Here is a 22,822-nt window from a genome sequence, read left to right on the forward strand (position 1 = left end):
AATCCCGGTGACAGTGTCACAGTGTCCATGCCCAATCCCGGTGACAGTGGCTGTCACAGTGTCACACTGTCACAGTGTCCATGCCCAATCCCGGTGTCCGAGGCTCAGCTCGGGCTCGCTGCGGGGGGAGCGCGCCCCGCGCCGGCCGCGCGCACCTGCCCGTGCCCACCTCCCCAACAACCCCCCCCTCCCCGGCGGGTGGTTCCTCCCGCCGCCCGCACGCGGCGCTGCGGACGAGCCCACGAGGGAGGGGCGCGGGGGGGGCGGGCGCGCGGCCGGCGCGGGGCGCGCGCGGCTGGGCTCGGCTGGGCGCGGAGCGGGCGCGGGGGAAGATGGAAGGAGCGTCCTTCGGAGCGGGCCGGGCGGGGGGGGCCATCGACCCCGTGGATTTCCTGAAGCAGCCGCAGACCCTCCTCCGGGTGACCACCTGGGTAAGGCGGAACGGCCGCGGGGCCGGGCAACGGCGGTGCGGGGACAGCGCCCGGTGCGGGGACAGCGCCCGGTGCGGCGGGCAGTGCCCGGCGATGGGGAGTGCCGGGACCATGGGCAATGCTGGGACCATGGGCAGTGCCGGGGCCATGGGCAGTGCCGGGGCAATGGGCAGTGCCGGGGCCGTGGGCAGCTCAGGTGCATCGTGCCCGCAGGCGGTGCATCGTTCCCCGGTGCTCGGTGCGCTGTCGGGCCGGTGCCGGTTTTGGTGCGGTGCCGGTGCCGGTGTTGATGCGGTGCCGGTGCCGGTGTTGGTGCGGTGCCGGTGTTGGTGCGGTGTTGGTGCGGTGCCGGTGCCGATGCCGGTGTTGATGCGGTGCCGGTGTTGGTGCGGTGTTGGTGCGGTGCCGGTGCCGGTGCCGGTGTTGATGCGGTGCCGTTCCGTTGTTGATGCGGTCCCGGTCCCGGTGCCGGTCTCGGTGCCGGTGCCGGTGCCGGTGCCGGTGCCGTTCCGTTGTTGATGCGGTGCCGGTGCCGGTGCCGGTGCCGGTGCCGGTGCGGCGGGCGCTCCCCAGCCCTGCGGGCAGTGCCGGCTCCCGGGGGAGCTGCCAGGGAGTTTCCTCGGGAATGGGGCCGGCGGGATGCGCTCCTGCCCCTCTCCGCTGCGCTGCTGGAGGCCGGGGCTCGGAGCAGGAGGCCGAGGACATTTTCCTGCCTTCCACTCTCCGTGCATGCGTGTGTGTGACAGAAATCCGGGAGCCGGCCCTGCCCAGCTCCCCGGTGCTGCTGAGAGGATGCCGTGTTTGTTGGACGTTTCCCATCCGTGAATTCCCACCGTGGAGCGGGGAGCAGGAGGTGGAATGGGCTGTGCAGCGCGGTCCGTGCCCACGGAGCTGTGCCAGCCTGCCCCGATGCCCAGGGCTAAGGGCAGCCCCTATTTGCCTCCCCCAGCCTGGCTTTTTGCTGAGATCAGCAGGTGCACAGGGCCTTGAGAGGTGAGGAATGCCAGGTCCTTCCCAAAAACCCCCAGCGGGAAGGGTCTGCCTGGTTTTCACCTGGCTCCAGTGCTTGGCTGGAGCCCGTGGATGAGCCTGGGGCTTGTCCTCGCCCGTGTCACACCTGTGCTGGCTCTGTGTCACACCTGTGCTGGCTCTGTGTCACACCTGTGCTGGCTCTGTGTCACCTCTGGCGGTGCTGAGCGAGGCAGGGAGCCAGGAGATCTCCCTGCCCTCCTTGCAGCAGGCACAGCCGCTGTGGCCGGGGTCTCTCCGGGCTGGGATGCCCTGGCCGAGGCCCCGAGCAGCACAACGTGCAGCACATGAGCAATTCCAGCTGCAGTCACATGCCCAGAGTTAAACCACACGCTGCACTCTGTGGCTGGATGGGAGCTGCTGTCCTTCCCAGCGCTTGGAGAAGGCCCACAGCTCCATGGATGAGGAAAAACAGGGGCCAGGGATGGATCTGGGGCATCCAGCTTGCTGTGGATGGGACATTTGAGGTGCAGGGCAGCAGTTGTTTCCTAGAAGAAAACTTGTTCTGGATCCTCCTGGATCCTCCTGGAGTGGCAATGGCAAACTGCTGGCAGTGGGTTAGAGTTTGGGTACAGTTAAATAACTCACAGTTGGTGATTTCAGCCCCTCCTAAAATAAATGTGTCATGTGGCACCCAGAGGAATCCCCATCCTTGTTGAATGGAGGGGATTGGACACTGCTGGGAAGCAGGACCAGAGTATGGAATATAGGTACAAAATAAAAATCCCAGCTTAGAAAATATTTCTGGATTTGTTCACTGGCTTATTCAGTGGCGAAGTTTTTCCTTTCATGGCTCTGAAGTGAATTTCCCTGTGAAATTCACAGGGAATCAGTGACAAACGAGTGCTTACAGCTACAGAAATGCATCAGCTTCACTCCAAGTGCTGGGGCCACCAGTGTGGACAAACGTGGGATGAGCGTGGTGCTATCCCATAAATGTTTGCAACACTTGGGGTTGGCTCCAGAGCCCACTGAGCAAAAAGGGAGTTTTTTGGTCATTTCAGCGGGCTGGGGGTTGGGTGGGAGGTCTTTTCCCAGGTCTCACATTCACTGGTAGATCTGTCAGGGTTCATCACTGCTCCAACCTGGGGCTTCAGAGCCCCAGCTTGTTTGTCTCAGTCCAGTTCCCCATGTTTTAAACCAGTTCAGCATTTATGGCTCCTCCCCAGCGTGAGGTCAGCAGTCAGCGTGGGGTGTGAGTGGATTCCCTTCCCTCTGCCTTGTGCCTGGATTCCAGACCAAACCCAAGTCAGGATGGAGAGGTTGGATGGGGGATGCAGCCAAAGGCTTTGCTGAGGGCTCTGCTGCCTTCCCTGCTGCTGTCCTGGGTGAGTGTGGCAGTGCTGTGGCACGTGGTGACATCCGTGCTGGAACCGATGGCCACCGTGCCACTCCCTGATTCCCAAAGCAAACAGAACCATGCCAGGCTTCCCTGCCTGCAGTCCCAGGGGAGATCAGCTGCCCTGGACAGCCAGGGCTGCTTGTTGAGCCAGCCCTGGGCTCAGGTCAGGCTTTGGGCTGGGTTTTCCTGGCTGTGCCTCGGTGGTTGTTAACCTGAGGGGCCGGAGACGCGACCCCTGCTCTGTGTGCGGTGTCAGCTTCTCTTGGGAAAAGGAGGAGCTGCCTGGGATGGGCTGGTTTGGGTGGGAGTGATGGAGAAATCCCACAGGGATTTGGGGCCAGCCCCAGGTGAGTGGCTCGTGCTCATCTGGCTGGTGGCCACTGCTGGGCTTCCCACCACCCAAGGAAGGTCCAGTTCCCTTTGGTGACTCCAGTGGCTGCCTCGGGGACCTTGTGCTGGCAGACATGTGAGGGACTGGCAGGTGAATGGTGACCAACACAGAAATCCCCAAATGTCAGCGGTGGCCAAAGGGGATTCCTGGTTCTGCTTTCCCCTGAGAGAGAAATTCTGAGTATCTGAGGGGAAAAAAACCCACTCCTGGCTTGAGCTGTAAAATCAAAAGCTGGAAAGAACCATTTAACAGTTCCTCATTCATCTCTTCCCTCTCTGTCTGATGCAGTTTGTCAGATGAAGATGTGATCGCTCTTGTGGTTTCCTTTTGAGACATTTTTTGCACAGGCAAACAGAGTCGATATTCATGACGGGTGCCTGCAGAATCATGAGTTCCTTTCTCTGTGACTGCCCGTGCCAGCCAGACTTTCAAGTGGCCACTCAGCTCCACAGGGCAATTGTTCATTTAACACAGGCTTAGGTTTGGCTTCTAAAAGCACTTTTGGAAAATATTCTGGTAAACTTTTTCAGCAATTCCTGTGATTTCATGCGGAGCAGCAGCAGAAGTGCAGTGCTGGGTGCCATCAGTGCATCCTCATCCCATCCCATCCCAAGGATCCCATCCCAAGGATCCCATCCCAAGGATCCCATCCCAAGGATCCCATTCCATCCCATCATCTCTGTGCCTCCCTGGAGCTCAGCAGGAGAAATGCAGGGAATGAGCTCAGGATGGTTCTTCAGGGGTGTCAGTGACTCCTGAGCACTCAGGGCTCTTAGGGAAGAGCTCCAAGGCTGCTCTGGCCCTCTGGGATCCTCCAGCAATGCTCAGAGCCATTAGCATGATCTGAGCTGCTTCAGACTTCGGGCCTGACCTCTTTTCAGAGGGGTCATCAGATTTCTGTCTTAATTTTCTCTTTCTGCAGGCTATGGATTAAAGGCAGAACTGAAAATTAACATTTTGCTAATGGAATTATAGGGAAGCTTTGCTGCATCTGAGCTTAAAATGGTTCTAAGTTGTCAAGCTCGTGTCATCTCTGGTTTCAAGCAGTGCTGGTGTGCCATGTGCTCAGATTGCAGGACAAGATTAGGAACCTTGAATGGGCGCTGTGTCCCAGCCAGCATCTCTTCCCACATCAGAAAAAGTAATTCAGGAAAAATCAGTCATGTGGACATCAAGACACCTCCTCCCAAGCTGATTAGCCTGGTGGACGTGGCCCTAAACCCATTAGAGCCAGCATCAGACCACCTCTTTCTGTGCCAGAAACCACGCCAGGCCTTCCCTTTGTGGTCACCCAGTCCTTAAAGCTGAGCTTTGGTCTTCTCATCCTCCAATAAACAATGCAGATCAGTGCTGGAAGCTTCCCCTCGAGTGCCAGCTGTAAACTGGAGAGGAACCTGGGGCCTGATGGTCCCGCTGTGCCAGGGGTTCCTGAGCAGGGGATCTGCGCCAGGTCTGAGCACAGCGCAGGGTTTAGCGGGGCTTAGGGAAACACTCGGTGCTAAGCAGGATTTGCCCTGTGCTAATTTGACCTGAATCGTTTTCCCTTCTCGTTTGGTGGTCCATCCTTCCCTCTCTGGGCTCCAGGAGGGCAGGGAAGGATCACCCAGAGCTTTCTCCTGGCTCTCATGCCCTGAGCCCTTGGCACAGGGTTATTTTTCTGGGTTATTTTCCCTCGTGCATTACCTTTCCTCCATGCTGACATTAATGGTTGCTTGTGTGTGTAACCAGAGCTGGGTTCTGCAGTCTCCTGCAACCCCACACCTTCTGGTGATGTTTTTTATAGGTCCCAAATCCAAGTGCAGCGCCTCAGCAGTGGAAACATCTCACCTTAAAATGGCTGACAGCTCACACCGAAGCTCTCAGCTCGTGCTCTGCTGTGTTATTTGCTGTTTGTTTTCCTCGCCTGGCTCTGCTCAGGCTGCGAGGTCTCCTGGAGGATATTTTAGGGGATGGGCTGCACAAAGCTGAAAGCAACGGGGAGGAAAAATGTGTGTGTGTGCCGGGGTTCAGCCTGCTGGGGCTTCAGGAGGGAATGGGGATCTGCAGAGCGTAATTCCAGAAGAAAGGCAGACAGCCTGGCCAGCCAGCATCCTCCAGATGGCAAGAATGAGAGACAGAGAGAGAGGGCAGACACAGCTCCAGCTTTATCCACACCTGAAAGGTGTCTCCATCGTGGGCACATCAGGGTCCAACCCCTGGGCTGCTGCGAGGGCCTGATGGGTCCTGCAGAATCACAGAATCCTGGAATGGTTTGAGTTGGAAGGAGCCCTAAAATCCATCCAGTTCCAGTCCTGGCCATGGGCAGGGACACCTTCCACCATCCCAGAGCTCTCCAAGCCCTGTCCAGCCTGGCCTGGGATGCTCCCAGGGATCCAGGGGAGCCACAGCTGCTCTGGGCACCTGTGCCAGGGCCTGCCCACCCTCTGGGCAGAGACCTGTCCCTTTGTCCTGTCCCATTGTCCTGTCCCTTTGTCCTGTCCCTTTGTCCTGTCCCATTGTCCTGTCCCTTTGTCCTGTCCCTTTGTCCTGTCCCTTTGTCCTGTCCCATTGTCCTGCCCCTTTGTCCTGTCCCTTTGTCCTGTCCCATTGTCCTGTCCCTTTGTCCTGTCCCTTTGTCCTGTCCCTTTGTCCTGTCCCTTTGTCCTGTCCCTTTGTCCTGTGTCACAGAAATGCTGCCTGGCCTGCAGAGGTGTCTCTTCTTGCTTGGAAGCAAACTTTGAGCTGGGGGAGCTGGGCTGAGCTGGTTTTCATGAACAAGAGAGGTCCCAGTTTCTCCTCCCTGGTGTGGTGGAAGCTCAGCTCCCTTGGCACGAGCAGCCCATCCATGTCCCCACGGCTCTGGGGGCTCCTGCCCTGCCTTGTGCTCCCTCCAGGCTGGGACTGAGGCTCCTCTGCGTGGTGATGCAGCTCTAAATGGAAGGGATGGGAGAAGAGGAGAGCTTTCCTCCTTCCCACAGGCAGGGCAGCACTCATGGTCTGTGCTGCTGGAGCTCCTTCAGCTGCTGGAGCTCCTGGAGCTGCTGGAGATCCTGGAGCTGCTGGAGCTGCTGGAGTTCCTGGAGTTCCTGGAGCTGCTGGAGTTCCTGGAGATCCTGGAGATCCTGGAGATCCTGGAGATCCTGGAGCTCCTGGAGCTGCTGGAGATCCTGGAGATCCTGGAGCTGCTGGAGTTCCTGGAGCTGCTGGAGCTCCTGGAGCTTCTGGAGATCCTGGAGCTGCTGGAGTTCCTGGAGTTCCTGGAGTTCCTGGAGCTGCTGGAGCTCCTGGAGCTTCTGGAGATCCTGGAGATCCTGGAGATCCTGGAGTTCCTGGAGTTCCTGGAGCTGCTGGGGCTCCTGGAGCTGCTGGGGCTCCTGGAGTTCCTGAAGCTCCTGAAGCTGCTGGAGATCCTGGAGCTGCTGGAGCTGGGGGCTCCCAGAGCTCAGGAACCCCCACACCAGGAGCCCCCGAGCTGCCAGCACATCCCATGGAAACTTTGGCAGGATGCAAGGATGGAAAATTCAATTTCCCACCGGGGTGGCTGAGGAGAATCCAGCTGTTTTACTCTGCCTTGCACTGCTTCATCCAGGAAAAGCAGAATTTGGTGCTGCTGGTGTTGGGTTGTTGGGCTGGAAAATGGAGTGTCCTGTGAAGGCTCCTCTGAGCCCTCTCAGGCCCACAAAACCTCGCTCACAGTGGAAAATGTGACCTTGTGTTTTCTCTTTCGAGTCTCTGATGAGCTGGTTGGGGCTTTGAGGCTCTGTGCTTTGTGAAGCTGATTGGGAAAACGCTCTTGTTCTGTGTGAACTTTAAAAAACACGGGAGGTTTATTTCCCTGCCCACATTTATTTCATCTACCCACGTTTTCCTAAAATAAAAGCACTTTTTCATCTATTAGAAAGACAACACCAAATTTATTCTCATGAAAATGTTTCACCAGCAGCAGTGGGTTTTTTAAGAAAAAACCATAACATTACAAATCCTGGGGTGAGGGAGAGAAAATCCATGGAAAGGCACATTTGGACAGGAATATTCCAGGCAGTGCTGATGTTTTGAGCTCACCTATCAAATGTTTGCACTTGGAATTCGTTGCTACTTTGACCTCCCAAGGAAAAGCTGCTTGTCCCATGTTTTCTACATTGAAATTGGTTGTGAGGCTCTCATGGTTTGAGTCACTTGTTTGGCAGCAGGAAGGATGCTCTGTTTTCCAAAATCCTTTGGATTTGGAAGTGATAAAACACATTTTTTTTAAATAAACCATTTCCATTGATAGCTCCAGGTGTGCAGAGCTGGTGCAGGCTCCACACACCTGTGCTGTGACATCTTTAGTGGTATTTACAGGAGCTCTTCCTCAGCACCAAAGCTCTGGGCTCCCAGCAGGCTCCCAAAAACTTGGAGAAGGTTTTTAATCCTGGGAAAACCGAGGGAAACTTCTCAGGGAAGCTGAGTGCAAGTTTGCTGGGCTGCCAGAGAAGTAATGGTGTGGAATCAGAGGTCCTCAATTATTCATGTTTTCCAGAATCACATTACTTCTACCCAGGGCCTGTTTTATAAATGCTGCTGCTATTTCTGACGGTAAATAACAATTTTGAATTATTTATGAGCAGATTTTTACAACTGCTGATGTTACAGCTGCTGCCAAAGCTCCGGGAAAACGATGAGAGCTGCTGGTTGTTGTTCCTTCCTTACACACAGCCCTGCCTCGTGTGGCTGTGCTGGGGATGGGGGTGAGGATGATGATGATGATGGTGATGGTGATGATGATGGTGATGGTGGTGATAATGATGATAATGATGATGGTGATGATAATGATGGTTATGATGATGATGATGATGATGGTGGTGGTGGTGGTGATGGTGATGATAATGATGATGATGATGGTGATAATGATGGTGATGATAATGATGATGGTGATGATGATGGTGGTGGTGATGATGATAATGATGATGGTGATGATGAATGTGATGATAATGATGGTGATGATAATGATGGTGGTGATGATGGTGATGAAAATGATAGTGATGATGGTGATGATGATGATGATGATGGTGATGGTGATGATGGTGATAATAATGATGGTGATGATGATGGTGATAATAATGATGGTGATGATGATGGTGGTGATGATGATGATGGTGATGATGATGGTGGTGATGATGATGATGGTGATGATGATAATGATGATGGTGATGATGGTGGTGATGATGATGATGGTGGTGATGATGATGATGAAAATTATGGTGATGATGATGGTGATAATAATGATGGTGGTGATGATGATGGTGATGATGATAATGATGGTGATGATGATGATGATGAGGAGGATGATGATGATGATGATGGTGGTGATGGTGATGATGATGATGATGATAATAATGATGGTGGTGATGAGGATAATGATGATAATGATGGTGGTGATGAGGATAATGATGATAATGATGGTGATGATGATGATAATGATGATGATGATGGTGATGATGATGATGATGATGATAATGATGGTGGTGATGAGGATAATGATGATAATGATGGTGATGATGATGATAATGATGATGATGATAATGATGGTGATGATGATAATGATTGTGGTGATGATGATGATGATCATGATGATGATGGTGATGATGATGATGATGATGATGATGGTGGTGATGAGGATAATGATGATAATGATGGTGATGATGATGATGATCATGATGATGATCATGATGATGATGGTGATGATGATGATGATAATGATGGTGATGATGATAATGATTGTGGTGATGATGATGATGATCATGATGGTGATGATGAAGATGATGATGATGATGATGATGATGATGATGATGGTGGTGGTGATGCTGTGCCATCCCAAGTGTTCCCTAAGCACAGCACCAGCGAGGAGCAGGGTGCAGGTGCCACAGGGTGACTTGGGTGGCCCCTGAGCTCGTGGCTGGTGCTCAGGGCTGACCTGAGCCAGGGAAGGATCTGGGACAGGACCCCAGGCCGTGGATAAACTCCCAGAGGAGGAAGAGGAGAAGGTCTATCCCAGTGCTGTGCTCAAGAGGGTTGGGCCTTGGGGGTGGTTTGCCCACCATGGGTTCTGCTCCATTTCCCTGCTCTGGGACATGGCTTCCCTGGGAGCTGCAGGAGGTGACAGAGGTGACTGTGAGTGCCACCAGCTGGGCTTCATCCTGTGGCTCCTGGGCTGACACCTCCATGTCCCCTGTCCCTGTCTCGTGCTGCTCCTGCAGGTGTGGCAGGAATGTGAGCAGGGATGGGATGTGAGCAGGGATGGGATGTGAGCAGGGATGGGATGTGAGCAGGGATACGAGCAGGGATGGGATGTGAGCAGGGATGTGCACAGGGATGGGATGTGAGCAGGGATGTGCACAGGGATGGGATGTGAGCAGGGATGTGCACAGGGATGTGCACAGGGATGGGATGTGAGCAGGGATGTGCACAGGGATGTGAGCAGGGATGAGAGCAGGGATGTGCACAGGGATGTGCACAGGGATGGGATGTGCACAGGGATGTGCACAGGGATGTGCACAGGGATGCTGATGCTGCTGGGGATGAGATCAGAGGTTCCCGGTGTGCAGGAGCTGTGCCTGCACTCCCCTCCCTGCTCACAGCCTCCTCCCAGGCTCTGCCAGAGCGGGATCCAGAGTGGATTGTGCTGGTCCTGCAGCTTCCCCTGCTGCCTTTGGTGCCAGGAGAGGAGGGAATTTCTCGGGTGAGCAGCAGGGGGATGGCGCTGCCTGCGGCAGCCGCTCCTTCCCCGCCTGCAGGGATGTGACACCTCCGGTGGCACCGCGGGCACCTGGGCAGTGCCAGCAGCCCCTGTCCGTCTGTCCTGCCCCGGCCCAGCTCTCTGGGTAATGGATTTGGAGCTGCACCTTTCAGCCCTGCCCAAGCCACCCTGCTGCTCCCTGTGCCACCTCCCCACACATGTCCCCTGTCCCCTCCAGCAGCAACCCAGCCCTTCCCTGGGCCAGCCCCTGCCCCACGGGGACACCAGGGCTCTGTGGGGCACAGCCTGGCAGCAGAGAGCAGCACCAGCACAAAGACTCTGCAGGGACCTGCCCCATCTGGGTATTTTTTCCCTCTCCAGCCTGTCTGGAGAAGAAGGTTCTTAAGCTGCTCTGCACAGCGAGGCCCTGGGAGGCAGGAGGAGGTTCCAGCTCCCAGAGGAGGAGGAACACCCAGGTGCTGGTTGGAGGCTCCAGGAGGAGAGCCGGGATGTGTCTCACAAGCTCCACGTTGCCATGGAGCCGAGGACGGGATTGAATCCAGTGACGCTGCTGTGGGGAAACAAGAGTTCAATGCAAACAGCAGCAAGTTGTGTTCTCTCCTTCCTCCTGCAGATCTTCTCCATCGTGGTGTTCGGCTCCATCGTGAACGAGTGCTACGTGAACAAGGACAGCCAGCACCCCGAGCTGCTCTGCATCTTCAACGAGAATGAGAGTGCCTGCAGCTACGGCATCGCCGTGGGCGTCATCGCCTTCTTCGGCTGCATCTTCTTCTTCGTGGTGGACCTGTACTTCCAGCAGATCAGCAGCGTCAAGGACCGCAAACGGGCCGTGCTGCTGGACCTGGGCTTTTCAGGTAGCTCTGCTCTGCCCTGAGGGGTCCCTGCTGTGCCCTGTCCCTCCTCTCTGGGTGTTCCCCGCTCCTCCCGTGGTCTGACACGACTCGTGGGTGGCAGGGGAGCTGTGCCACCCAGCCACGGTGAGCACTGAGGCAGCCAGAGGTGGTGCCTGGTGTGTCCTCAGGAGATGTTTGCTGGGTTTGGTGAGGCCGGCCAGGGGTGAGGCTTGGTGGGCACATCTCAGAGCCCACACGGGGGTTTTACCCGCCCACACCTCCTGTTCTGCCTCAAGAGAAGCAAAAGTGGTTTTGGCAGCTGCCTCGGGTCTGGTTTCGCTTTGTGCACGAGTTCAGAGCAGCTTCTGGGGCTGCCCTCGGACCTGCCCTCCTGAGCCCTGGGGCTGAGGCTGGTCCCTGCAGCCAGGAGCAGGCAGGATGCTCGGGGCTGGGAGGGAACATCCTCTGCCCTGCTCTGCCCTGCTCTGCTCTGCTCTGCCCTGCTCTGCTCTGCCCTGCTCTGCTCTGCTCTGCTCTGCTCTGCTCTGCCCTGCTCTGCTCTGCTCTGCTCTGCTCTGCCCTGCTCTGGGAGCTGCCTGGCTCCGTTTGCAGCTGCTGCTCTGCCTTCCCCAGCTCTGTCAGCAAAGGCTGAGGTGATTTATCCAGCACGAGCATCGCTGGTGGCTCTCTGTCCCAAATGAAGACATCCATCATCCCCTCCCTGCCTTGCCTGTTGTTCAGGCTGTTCTGTCCTCTCTGCAAAGCTCATTTCCATGGTGCTGGAGCATCCAGCCCTTGTTAGATAAAATTTACAGCCCCTTCCGTGGGGCTCGGTGCCCAAAATCCTTGGATTCAAGCGGAGGGGGGACATCACATCCATCTTGTGGCTGCTGCTGCGTGTCACAGAGCCAGGCTGGGTCCTGCTGCCCTGCCTCACACCCTGAGAGCCTCTGCTCCCTGCCAGGCTCTGCTCTCAAACTCTGCCTCCTTTCTCCTTTGTCCCTGTGCTGGATCCACTGGGAGGAGCAATGAGAGAATCATGGTTTGGTTGGAAGGGGCATTAGAGCCCATTCAGTGCCACCTTCCCCTAGACCAGGGTGCTCCAAACCCAGTTAAGCTCTTCCAGGAACCCAGGGGCAGCTTCTCTGAGCACCCTGCCACCCTGACAGGGAAGAACTTCCTAAAATACATCTGGGAAGAAGCTGGGTGATGACTCTGGGGCACAGGTGGGGTCACCACGCTGGGAGCAGCATTTACAACCTTCCCTTCCAGCTGTTCCCACAGCCAGGCGTTTGCTGGAGACCAGGCTGTGGTTGGGCTGCTAAATCACACCTTCCCTGCTGTTTGCACTCCGTTGTCTGCAGATCCTTGGATGATCCCCTGGCTCCCGTGGCTCTTCTGGAGCTCTGGTTTTCCCTGGAGGGCTGGAGGGAGTGGAGCTGCTGCCGTGGCTGATGCAGCTGGAGCTGGGGCTGGCACAAGCAGCCTCACCCCGTCCCTGCCAGCTCAACCCTCTCTGAGGGCTTTTAAAATTCCTGTCAGTCCTCCAAACATGGAACCACACCTGGATTGTGTGGCTGGAGGTGCTGCCCATGCCTGACCCCATCTCCTCCTGGCACTGGAGAATGCTCCTGCTGCCCAGGGCTGCTCTGGAGGGGAAAAGCTTCTCTCAGGCTCTCCCTGCATCACAGAAGCTCCTGGAAGTGCACAGGGGTGGCGGCAGAAGCGATCCCAGCGCTCCTGGCTGGAGGTTTTGGGATGAGGAAGGTCAGAGCTGGTGCTGCAGAGGGATTTGGCAGCTGCAGTACCCAGCGCAGCCGTGCTGGGCCCGGGCTGTGCATGATGTCATTTTAACTCCTGACATCCCAGGGGTGCCACCAGGGCTGGGGGGACACTGGGGACAGAGTGGCAGTGGGGGATCAGTGGCTCTGTCCTGCCAGGGAGGATGAGCAGCGCTGGCTCCAGTGTCACACACAGGAACAGCTTCCCCCTCCACAAACCAGTGCCAGCTCTGTGTCCCTTGTGCCAGCCCTGTGTCCCTTGGGCCGTCCCTGTGTCCCCTGTGCCATCCCTGTGTCCCTTGGGCCATCCCTGTGTCCCCTGTGCCATCCCTGTGTCCCCTGTGCCAGCTCTGTGTCCCCTGTGCCAGCCCTGTGTCCCCAGTGCCATCCCTGTGTCCCCTGTGCCATCCCTGTGTCCCCAGTGCCATCCCTGTGTCCCCTGTGCCATCCCTGTGTCCCTTGTGCCAGCCCTGTGTCCCCAGTGTCATTCCTGTGTCCCCTGTGCTATCCCTGTGTCCCCTGTGCCATTCCTGTGTCCCTTGTGCCATCCCTGTGTCCCCAGTGCCATTCCTGTGTCCCCTGTGCCATCCCTGTGTCCCCAGTGCCATCCCTGTGTCCCTTGTGCCATCCCTGTGTCCCCTGTGCCAGCCCTGTGTCCCTTGGGCCATCCCTGTGTACCCCAGCCTTGTCCCTGAGTGTCCCCAGTGCCAGCCCTGTGTCCCTTGGGCCATCCCTGTGTCCCCAGCCTTGTCCCTGAGTGTCCCCAGTGCCAGCCCTGTGTCCCTTGGGCCATCCCTGTGTCCCCAGTGCCATCCCTGTGTCCCCAGTGCCATCCCTGTGTCCCCAGCCTTGTCCCTGGGCCATCCTGCTGCTCCCACGGTGTGAATCAACCTTTGGGAGCTGCTCTTGTTTCACCTCTGGGATTTTAACTTCTGAACTACCCCCAGTGTGATTCTCAATGCTGAGGCTGAGTGCAGGGCTTGGAGCTGCCTCCCATGCCAGGAACAGCTGCTGGTAAAGCAGCAGGGGAACAGAAAATATCCCTGAATTTAAGGGATGTTACGATGTGACCTTTAAGGAGTAAATCCCAGAGGTCTCATCTAATGCTGGCAACAAGTCACTGTCCCCAGGGGAAGTGAAAATGCTTATGCAGAGATTTGGGTGGGTTTGGTGACAGGAGTGGCTGTATTTGGTGAAGTGTCTGTAATTTGGAACAGGAAACCTGACTGATCCTTCCTGCAAGGCAGCCCTGGTGGTTGGGAATTCCCAAAGAATGTGGAAATTAGGAGCAAATTCTGAATTCAAGGCCCTGAGCCCTGTACCTCCAGCACTCAGTGTGGATGCTCCCAGGCATTTTATGTTGTATTTAGGGATAACTGGCAAGAAAAATGGGAATAAAAGGGAATAAAGGAAGGTTCTCCTCTCCCTGCAGTCAGACAGGGACTGGCAGCCTGGCTGCTCATCCTGCTGTGCTGATGATCCCTGGAAGCTGCTGGGAAGCTCAGCATTCCCAACATCCACGTGTGCACTGCCACCCAGAATCCGAGACATCAGGAATGATGGAGACCCTGAAAACAGCACCATGGGAGGCTCCAGATTGTGCAGCTCCTCTTGCCAGTGCTGGAAAACGCCCCTGCTGCTGCTCCTGTGTGCTCCTGGCTTTTCCACTCCTGTTCCCTGAGCTCCTTGGCACCGGGCTGGTGGCTGGGGATGGAATTAGGGCAGCTGCAGCCGTATCTTGCTCAGCCAGCTTTGCTTCCAGGCAGGAATAATCAAATAATCACCAGAGTGTTTCTGCTCCGTTCCACAGGCCCAGGGGGATTCTCTGCAGAGCTCTCACGTGTCCTGGAATCAGGGAATTACAGACTGGTTTGGGTTGGAAGGGGCATTAAAATCCATCCCATCCCAACCCCTGACATGGGCATGGACACCTTCCACTGTCCCAGGCTGCTCCAAGCCCTGTCCAGCCTGGCCTGGGGCACTCCCAGGGATCCAGGGGCAGCCCCAGCTGCTCTGAGCCTCCCCACACTCACAGGGAAGAATTTCTTCTCAGTATCCAATGTAAATCCACCCTTCTTCAGCCTAAGGCCGTTTCCCCTTGTCCTGTTATTCAGTGCCCTTGTGAAAGTGCCTCTGCAGCATGTCCAGGGAGGATGTGCTGTCCCTGGGGGTCACTGAGATCACATTGAGGAGTAGCTGAGCTGAACTTCAGGCAGGCACCACACCGAGATGACCCCACAAGTTTTCTTCCACCTCTGTTTTTGTTCTTCAAAAGCTCCTTTTGGGCCACGGCTCCCCAAATTCCCGTTCCTGTTGGAATCCTGAGTGGTCTGTGCAGGGGCAGCACTGACCAGCTCTGTTTTCCTGCAGGTTTCCTGGCCTTCCTGTGGTTTGTAGCTTTTTGCTTCCTGGCAAACCAGTGGCAGAGGACGACGCTGACCAGGGGCTTCTCGCAGGGCGCCGACGCGGCGCGGGCAGCGATCACCTTCTCCTTCTTCTCCATCATCATCTGGGTGAGGGCAGCCCCGGGGCTGGGGGGGAACTGAAACCTGCCCTGGGTGGTGCTGAGCTGGAGGGGGACTCTGGGATTTGGAGAAGTGATCCTGGGGCTGCAGGGGACCCTCCAGGCGTGGAGCTGGTGGTTATTTACCAGGGAAGCTTCAGCTCGCTCCCCTCTCACTGGGGAATTCCAGGCTTCCCTTTCTCCCGAGGCTGGGAGGTTTTATTCCCACTGAAAACGTGTGGCCAGGCATGAGCTGCTCTGCTTTCAGAGCCTCCTCGGAGCCCCAGGATGGCAGAGGGTCCCCAGGAGCAGATCCCTGAGCTGAGCTCTTTGGGATGTGTGGGAGATTTTGGGAGCTCTCTCCTGGGACAAGCCACACTGGCCCCTCTGCCATCCACCTGGGGAAGGGGATTGTAGAACCTCCCTTTGCCCCCAGTTTTGGCTCCACCTGGGCAGAGGGAATTGAGGCAGGGCTGTGTGAAACCCACCCGGACCCAGCTGGCCAGGGAGGCTCCTTCCCCACAGGCTCTGTGTTACCTCCTGCTCTCCCCCGGCTTTTCCCAAGCACAGAGCCCCGGGATGTGCTCTAATTCCATATTGCCTTCAAAGAACTGGGGCAAAAGCCATTCCGAGGCTTTCCAGCAGCGAGCCTTGCTCCAGTTCTCCCCCAGTTTGACTGCTTTATGATTATCCCAATAAATCTCTTTTAATCCCAGCTCTTCCCCATCCTCGGCTGCCACAGGGAAGGGCGGTGGGTGGGATGTTCCCCATCCCATCAGCATCTGCTCCCACCCCGGGAGGGCAGTGGGGACACCAGCCCCCTGTCACATCCCAAAGGATGGCCGGGATGCTTGGGAAGCCATTCCTGGCTTCTACAGGCGTTTTTTAGCCTCCTCAGCGCATCATTTATAAACTAATTGAATTGTTAATGAAGCCTCCTGGAATGAGCGCGGGGCCCTCCCGGCTTTTCCGCCCACATTTCCCACCGTTCACAACCTCAATTCCAGCAACCTGGAAAAGGGTGAAGGAGTCTCGGCAGAACTGACCCATTTTCCTGGGCTGGCACTCGCAGCTCTCCCTCCCCACAGCAGATGCGTTTATTTGGGCCAGCAGTGCCAGATCTGCACAGCCAGGGCCCCCCACCCCAGGCAGAGAAATGGGGGTCACCCTGTCCCGCAGAAATGGGGGTGCTGGGCTGGGCTTTGGGGCTGGATTAGCTCTTGGGTGTGATGGAGAGGGGTGGCAGCTCCCTGGGGGGCTCTGCAGAGAGATGGGGGGTGTGGGATGTCTGGATCTGCCACATCCAGACCCAGATGTGGGGTCTGGAGGGGTGTAGGGTCCTGGTGGGATGTGGGGTGCTGGGGATTTGGGGGATCCAGGGAGGAGATGGGGTCCTGGTGGGATATGGGGTGCTGGGGGTTTGGAGGATCCAGGGAGGAGATGGGGTCCTGGGGATTGGGGGGATCCAGAGAGAAGATGAGGTCCAGGGGGATGTGGGGTGCTGGGGATTTGGGGGATCCAGGGAGGACATGGGGTCCTGGGGTGATGTGTGATGCTGGTGAGACACAGCATCCTGTGGGGACTGGGGAGCTCTGGGAGGATTGGGGAGCCCTGTGGGGATTGGGGAGCCCTGGGAGGACTGGGGAGCCCTGGGGGAGGATTGGGGAGCTCTGGGAGGATTGGGGAGCCCTGGGGGAGGATTGGGGAGCCCTGGGAGGATTGGGGAGCCCTGGAGGTTTGGGGAGCCCTGTGGGAATTGGGGAGCCCTGGGGGAGGATTGGGGAGCTCTGTGAGGATTGGGGAGCCCTGGGAGGATTGGGGAGCCCTGGGGGAGGATTGGGGAGCTCTGGGAGGATTGGGGAGCCCTGGAGGAGGATTGGGGAGCCCTGGGGGAGGATTGGGGAGCCCTGGGAGGATTGGGGAGCCCTAGGGGAGGATTGGGGAGCCCTGGAGGATTGGGGAGCTCTGGGAGGATTGGGGAGCCCTGTGGGGATTGGGGAGCTCTGTGAGGATTGGGGAGCTCTGGGGGAGGATTGGGGAGCCCTGGGAGGATTGGGGAGCCCTGGGGGAGGATTGGGGAGCCCTGGGGAAGGATTGGGGAGCTCTGGGAGGATTGGGGAGCCCTGGGGGAGGACTGGGGAGCCCTGGGGGAGGATTGGGGAGCTCTGGGAGGATTGGGGAGCTCTGGGAGGATTGGGGAGCCCTGTGGGGACTGGGGAGCCCTGGGGGAGGATTGGGGAGCTCTGTGAGGATTGGGGAGCTCTGGGGGAGGATTGGGGAGCCCTGGGGGAGGATTGGGGAGCTCTGGGAGGATTGGGGAGCCCTGGGAGGATTGGGGAGCTCTGGGAGGATTGGGGAGCCCTGGGGGAGGATTGGGGAGCCCTGGGAGGATTGGGGAGCCCTGGGGGAGGATTGGGGAGCTCTGGGAGGATTGGGAAGCCCTGTGGGGACTGGGGAGCCCTGGAGGATTGGGGAGCTCTGGGAGGATTGGGGAGCCCTGGGGGAGGATTGGGGAGCTCTGGGAGGATTGGGGAGCCCTGGGGGAGGATTGGGGAACCCTGTGGGGATTGGGGAGCCCTGTGGGAATTGGGGAGCCCTGGGGCAGGATTGGGGAGCCCTGGGTGGGTTCTGGGGTGACACTGGGCGCTGTGGGGCTGCAGCCCTGCCCCGTGTGACGCTGTCCCTCGCTGTCCCTCGCTGTCGCAGGTGGTGCTGGCGCTGCGGGCGCTGCAGCGGTACCGCCTGGGCACGGACATGTCCCTGTTCGCCACCGAGCAGTTCGGCACCGAGCCCAGCGCCTCCTACCCCGGCTACCCCGGCGGCAGCGGCGTGGAGAGCACGGAGACCTACCAGAGCCCCCCGTTCACCGAGACCTTAGAGCCCAACCCCAAAGGTTACCAAGTGCCAGCGTACTGAGGGGCTGGGGCGCTGCCACCCCTGCCCGCTCCCAAATGTATCCGGTCCCGTTTCCCCGCCGTGGCGAGTCAGCGCCGGCTCCCTTTATTAGCTCGTTGTGCAGTGAATTCTGTACAGTGGTATTGGTTCTTGTCTTACCTGTCCCAGGGTTTCTAAAAGCAGTGTTCCCTCTAAGCCAGGAGGAAGGAAGGTTGGTACCACATCACCTACACGTGGGGAAGAGGAGGAAATGCCCCCTCTGAGCTCTGCTGGGGAAGCCCAGGACGCCTTTTCCTCTTAGAAAACAGCAGAGGAATTATGATCTCGTTCTTCCAGAGCTAACACAGAATCCATCGAGGGTGGGTGGGCAGTGGGGAGAGCTGGCCCTGTCTGCTCCCAGTCCAGGTTCCTTGGAAAGTGCCAAATTCACAGGGAAATCAGCGGTGTCTGTGTTATTTTTCTTTGTATATATTTGCTGTACAAAACAAAATATCCGAACAGGTGTTTCAAAACTTGGTTTAGAGGCACGGGCAGGGGGGGCACAGCAGGCCAGGGTTGGGATCAGTATCCAGATTGCTTCTACGCTCCAGCAGGTTCTGCTTGAGGATTTAAAACGTTCCTGTTTGGAAGTGGAAAGCAGCAGGAGCTGGTTGCTAACTGGGAACAGCCTGTGATCAGTGGGAATGCGGCGCTTTGAGGTTCTGTTTCTTCATGGGGGATTGGGAAGTTTGTAAATTCCTAAGGAATTTTTGCTTGGCAGTGCTGACATATCCTCACCCTGGAGAGGTGAGGACCAAGGTGAGGGGCTCAGACTCTACATCCAAGGCCATTAGGAGGAAAATTGGACTTGCATTTTAATTCTGGGAGCAGCCACCATCTGTCAGCTGCAGCAGAAGCCCGGGTGGAGACACGTGTGTCACCCTGCAGCCTCCAGAAATGAGGGATTCAGGCAGGGAACTGGAGAGGCTTCACAGGCCTTTAGAGCCCGTGTGGGCTCATGGCCCCGTGTTTGGAACTGGTGTGGGAAGAGAGTCAGTGAAAAGCATCCAGGAAAGAGGCTCAGGTTGGGGGTTCAGCGACAAAGAACAAAGAAAAGAGCGGAATGTGTAAAATCCAGAAGGTCCTTGTCAGCCACCTGCCAGCTTTCCCTGCCCGTGTGGCAGCTGATCCAGGCTGTGTCAATAAGGGCTGAGCAGGGGAGCTGAAACTTGAATTGCCAGCCCTGCTGGTGGCAGCTCCATCCCTGGAGACTCCGGCTCTCCCGGCACTCCGGGGTCCTGCCTTGCCTGTTGGTGCCGGCAAAGCCACCACTGCCTTCCGACCTCGTGAGGAGCAATAGCCACCAGCTGTCCCCTCCCTGCCACAGGTCCTGGTCACCACGCCACAGCTCCTTCCTGCTGCTGGGCGGCAGATCAGCGCACTAATTAATGAGCAGCAGGGAAAATGCACTAATTAAGCAGCCAATCATCCCGAGAGGTCACTGCCGGTGGCGAAGCACGTTCCTTGCCTGGGCTCCAGGTCCTGGCTGTGCCCAGCTCCTCACAGGTGCCTGACCACGGACACCCCAGCCCAGTGCAGTGTCAGCCTCAATGAATTCCGGAATCTCTGTGGTTTTGTGGAGTCGGTTTTGCTGGGAAAGGAAAAAAAAACCCCGAGGAGTTGAATACAGGGTACGGTAGAACTGTAGCAATATTTTCCTTAGAGGGAACACTGAAACTTTAGCAGCACAAACAGTACTTGTGTTAATATTTTAGCAAAATTATAATCAATTTAAATGTTTAAATTGATTGTATGTGAGATAATGTTCGTTGGGTACAGTGTATTTTTTCTAACTATAACATAACTGTTCCAGAGTTTCCGTGTAACTGTAAAGAGCTAAAGCTGTGTCTGCCTGCGGGACGTGTCCTGCCCCGTGTGCCCCCCGTGCTGAATATTACACGCTCTGAATGTCCCCCCGAGGCCTGCATTGCCTTTCTTTGCCCCCACACGCACATCCCACCACGCTCTGAGCTCTGCAGCAGCAGCAGGGACACGGGGATGACACCAGCACAACTCCTGGTGCTTCCCTGGGGTCGCCTCGGCTCCCCAAAGTCAGCGTTGTCTTTTCCTTGCAGCTGCTCCGCTGGGCAGGGAGGAGGAGGAGGAGGAGGAGGAAGGCTCAGGTGCCTGAGGGGCTTCCTGGCAGTGCAGGAGATGCTCCTTGATTAAAGCAGAGCTGGAATAACACCTCCAGCCTCAGTCAGCAGGCACCTGGAGGGAGGTGAGCCCTGATCCCCGGTGCCAGCCCTGCTGGGTGGCACCGGGATGGGCAGCTCAGGCAGGCAGGAGCCCACAGCTGGAGCGTTTTTCCAGGGAATAGCGCTGGGTTCGTGTCCAGTGCGTGTCACCAGGCAGGAGGGGACAACCCCAACCTCCCTGGCCGTGGCCAGAGCCTTCACCCACCTCAGCCTGACTCAAAGAACCCCATTTTGGGGTTTGCTGGTGCAGCTCCCCGGCCTGATGGAGCCCTGGCCCTGCTGCTCAGAGGGAGGGTGAGAGCCGTGCCTGGAATCCTGCCCTGAATCCTTTGGGAGCCCCCCCAGTGTCCCCAGAGCTGCTGGGTGGCACCATGCCCTGTGCCACCAGGCAGAGCAGGGGGTGCAGCTGGGGTGGCACCGAGCACACCCCGAGGAGAGCAGAGCAGTAACCGTGGGCTGCTGAGCCTTTGGAACATCCACTTCCATCTTTTCTCCTCTTTTTCTCCCAGCTGTGCTACAGCAGCACTCACCCCCTTGTAACCACGTCCTAAAAGGATGCCAGGGCTGTCCCAGAATTGTCCCAAAGCCATGCCAGGATTGTCCTGAGCGTGACAGGGCTCTGCCATCCTCACAAGCTGTTTCTACCCCTCTGTTCTCCCCTGAGGTCAGCAGCACCTGGAGCTCACAGAGGGCAGGACCTCGCTGTGCTCAGCCCAGCCCAAAAGCTTCTGCACAGTGTTAGCACTAAATTTGGGTGTAAAACGTAGAATTCCATCATTCTGCCTTTCCTGGAGCTGCATTTTGCTCCAGCCTCTTGCTCTGGGAGGCTGTGTCACACCACCTCTGTTTCTCAGCACTGAGCTCACCACATCATGCACTGTGCAATTCAAGTACATTAAAAGATTTGGAATTTTTGCCAACATTGCAAGCTGTTCCTAGCAAAGGTGGAAGCTTTGCTTAATTGATGTTTAGTAAAATATAAATTCCCCCTGCATTAGCTGCTGTGTGTCAGGGGCTGCAGCAGACCCTGAGATCAAACCCCCTCCCTTGGCAGGGCATCATTTGGGATCTCACTGCTCCTGGGCACTGGGATGAGATTCCCATCAGATGATGCCACAACAACGAGTGACACCCACAGCATTTTTCTCCAGCCCCCCCAGTCCCTTACAGGGCTCTTTGGTACCTTCCCTCCCAGTGCCAGCCCCCAAGGGCACAGGGCTGGCTCCTGGCTCTGCCTGCTGCCCTGTCTGCCATGGGCTGTTCCTTAGGAAATCCCATCATCATCATCATCATCATCATCATCCCATGCCATGGCTATTTCTCTCAGTAAAAACTGCTGTGTATTTTACAGACCCCTCCCAGCCCGTGCTGTCCCCAGGGGGGTGGCTCTGGTCCCCTCTGGTCCATTCTCAGTTGCATTTTTCCCCTCTGTGTGTCACCAGCCCCTCTCCCCTCTCAGTGAGGCTCAGACCCAGCCCTCACTGCCTCAACTTGAACCCCCCAGTTCAGCTGCCTGGATTTTGTTGCAATACACATTCAAACCTCAGCTCCTTTAAGAGTTTTAATCTCCAACAGCTCCCACCTGAGGGTTGGGAAGTGCAGTTTCTTTGCAGATACCTCTGTCCAAGCAGACGCTTCCAGGAGTTGCAGTTGTCACCAACCTCTGTGCAGTGTAGTATAAAGTGGACTGTGTATGGAAATAAGTTTAAAATGTTTACAATTTTGTATATATTATATATATAAAAATATCTTTTGAGAGAACAATCTGTGATTCTGTATTTTCGGTGTCTGTGTAAGCAACTGCAACTTATTTTCAATAAAGAGCTAAAAATGAATAGAAAAAAAAAAAAAAGATTTGGTAATAACTTTATTGAATCAGGTGAGCACAAGGAAGAAGGAGACTGCAACATCAGGCCCCAGAGATGCAGCAGCTCGAGGGAACTCCCAGCAGCACCTCCCAGGGAACTCAGAGCTGCTGATGGAAAAGGAACTGAAACCCAAGGGAAGACAGAAGATGCTCCTGCAGGGAAGACATTTCACTCCCTCAACTTAACAAAGCAAAGGGATGGGGAGAGCTGCTGACTGGAAGTGGTGGCAGCACCCTCAGGGCTCCCTGCTTGGGACCAGCATCAGCTCCAGGATCTCCTGAGCGAGGCAGGAACAGGGACTGCCAGGGACTCGTGCAGTGGATGAACAACCATGCAGCCAAATCGCCCTCCCCAGCCCCTTCTGGGCCAAATCCAACATGGGCAGGTGGTCAGAACAGTCTGAAATATTCAAGAAAAGAAACCCAAAGCACTCTGCAGCCTGAGAGCAAGCAAAAGTAACACATGTAAGGCAAGGAAGAGTGGCTGTAGCAGGAGTAGCTCTTGGGTAACGCTCTGAGCTCGATTTCATAGAAATGATGCTGCTAGAAAAGCTGTGTTTCACCACTACAAATTACATAAATTAATTTCAGCTTTATTCCTACATGTTAGAGAAATAACTAAACCTGGAGATGGGAGAGAATCAGACACTGAGCTACAGCCACGGGGGACTCCTGGCACTCCATCACCTCAGAGCTGCAGCTGGAGGAGTCACTTCAGAGCAGGAAGAGATTCCCCCTCTTCCTCTGAGGTGGAATTTGGGAATGCCAAGAGCAGGAGCAAAGCTACGTCAGCCCGGT

The 22,822-nt window shown here is 56.5% G+C and overlaps 1 protein-coding gene across 1 annotated transcript; it reads left to right on the forward strand.

Annotated features, from left to right (window-relative positions):
• The first annotated feature begins 316 nt into the window (after nt 1-316).
• SYNGR3 (synaptogyrin 3) lies at nt 317-18,269 on the forward strand. The gene is made up of 4 exons (XM_058849803.1): nt 317-431; nt 10,522-10,762; nt 14,893-15,035; nt 17,732-18,269. Exons 1-4 carry the CDS (start codon nt 333-335, stop codon nt 17,939-17,941), a joined length of 693 nt encoding a protein of 230 aa, XP_058705786.1. The 5' UTR covers nt 317-332; the 3' UTR covers nt 17,942-18,269.
• The last annotated feature ends 4,553 nt before the right edge of the window (nt 18,270-22,822 follow it).

The sequence above is a fragment of the Poecile atricapillus genome, chromosome 14, assembly GCF_030490865.1.
Source record: "Poecile atricapillus isolate bPoeAtr1 chromosome 14, bPoeAtr1.hap1, whole genome shotgun sequence".
Classification (NCBI taxonomy): Eukaryota; Metazoa; Chordata; class Aves; order Passeriformes; family Paridae; genus Poecile; species Poecile atricapillus.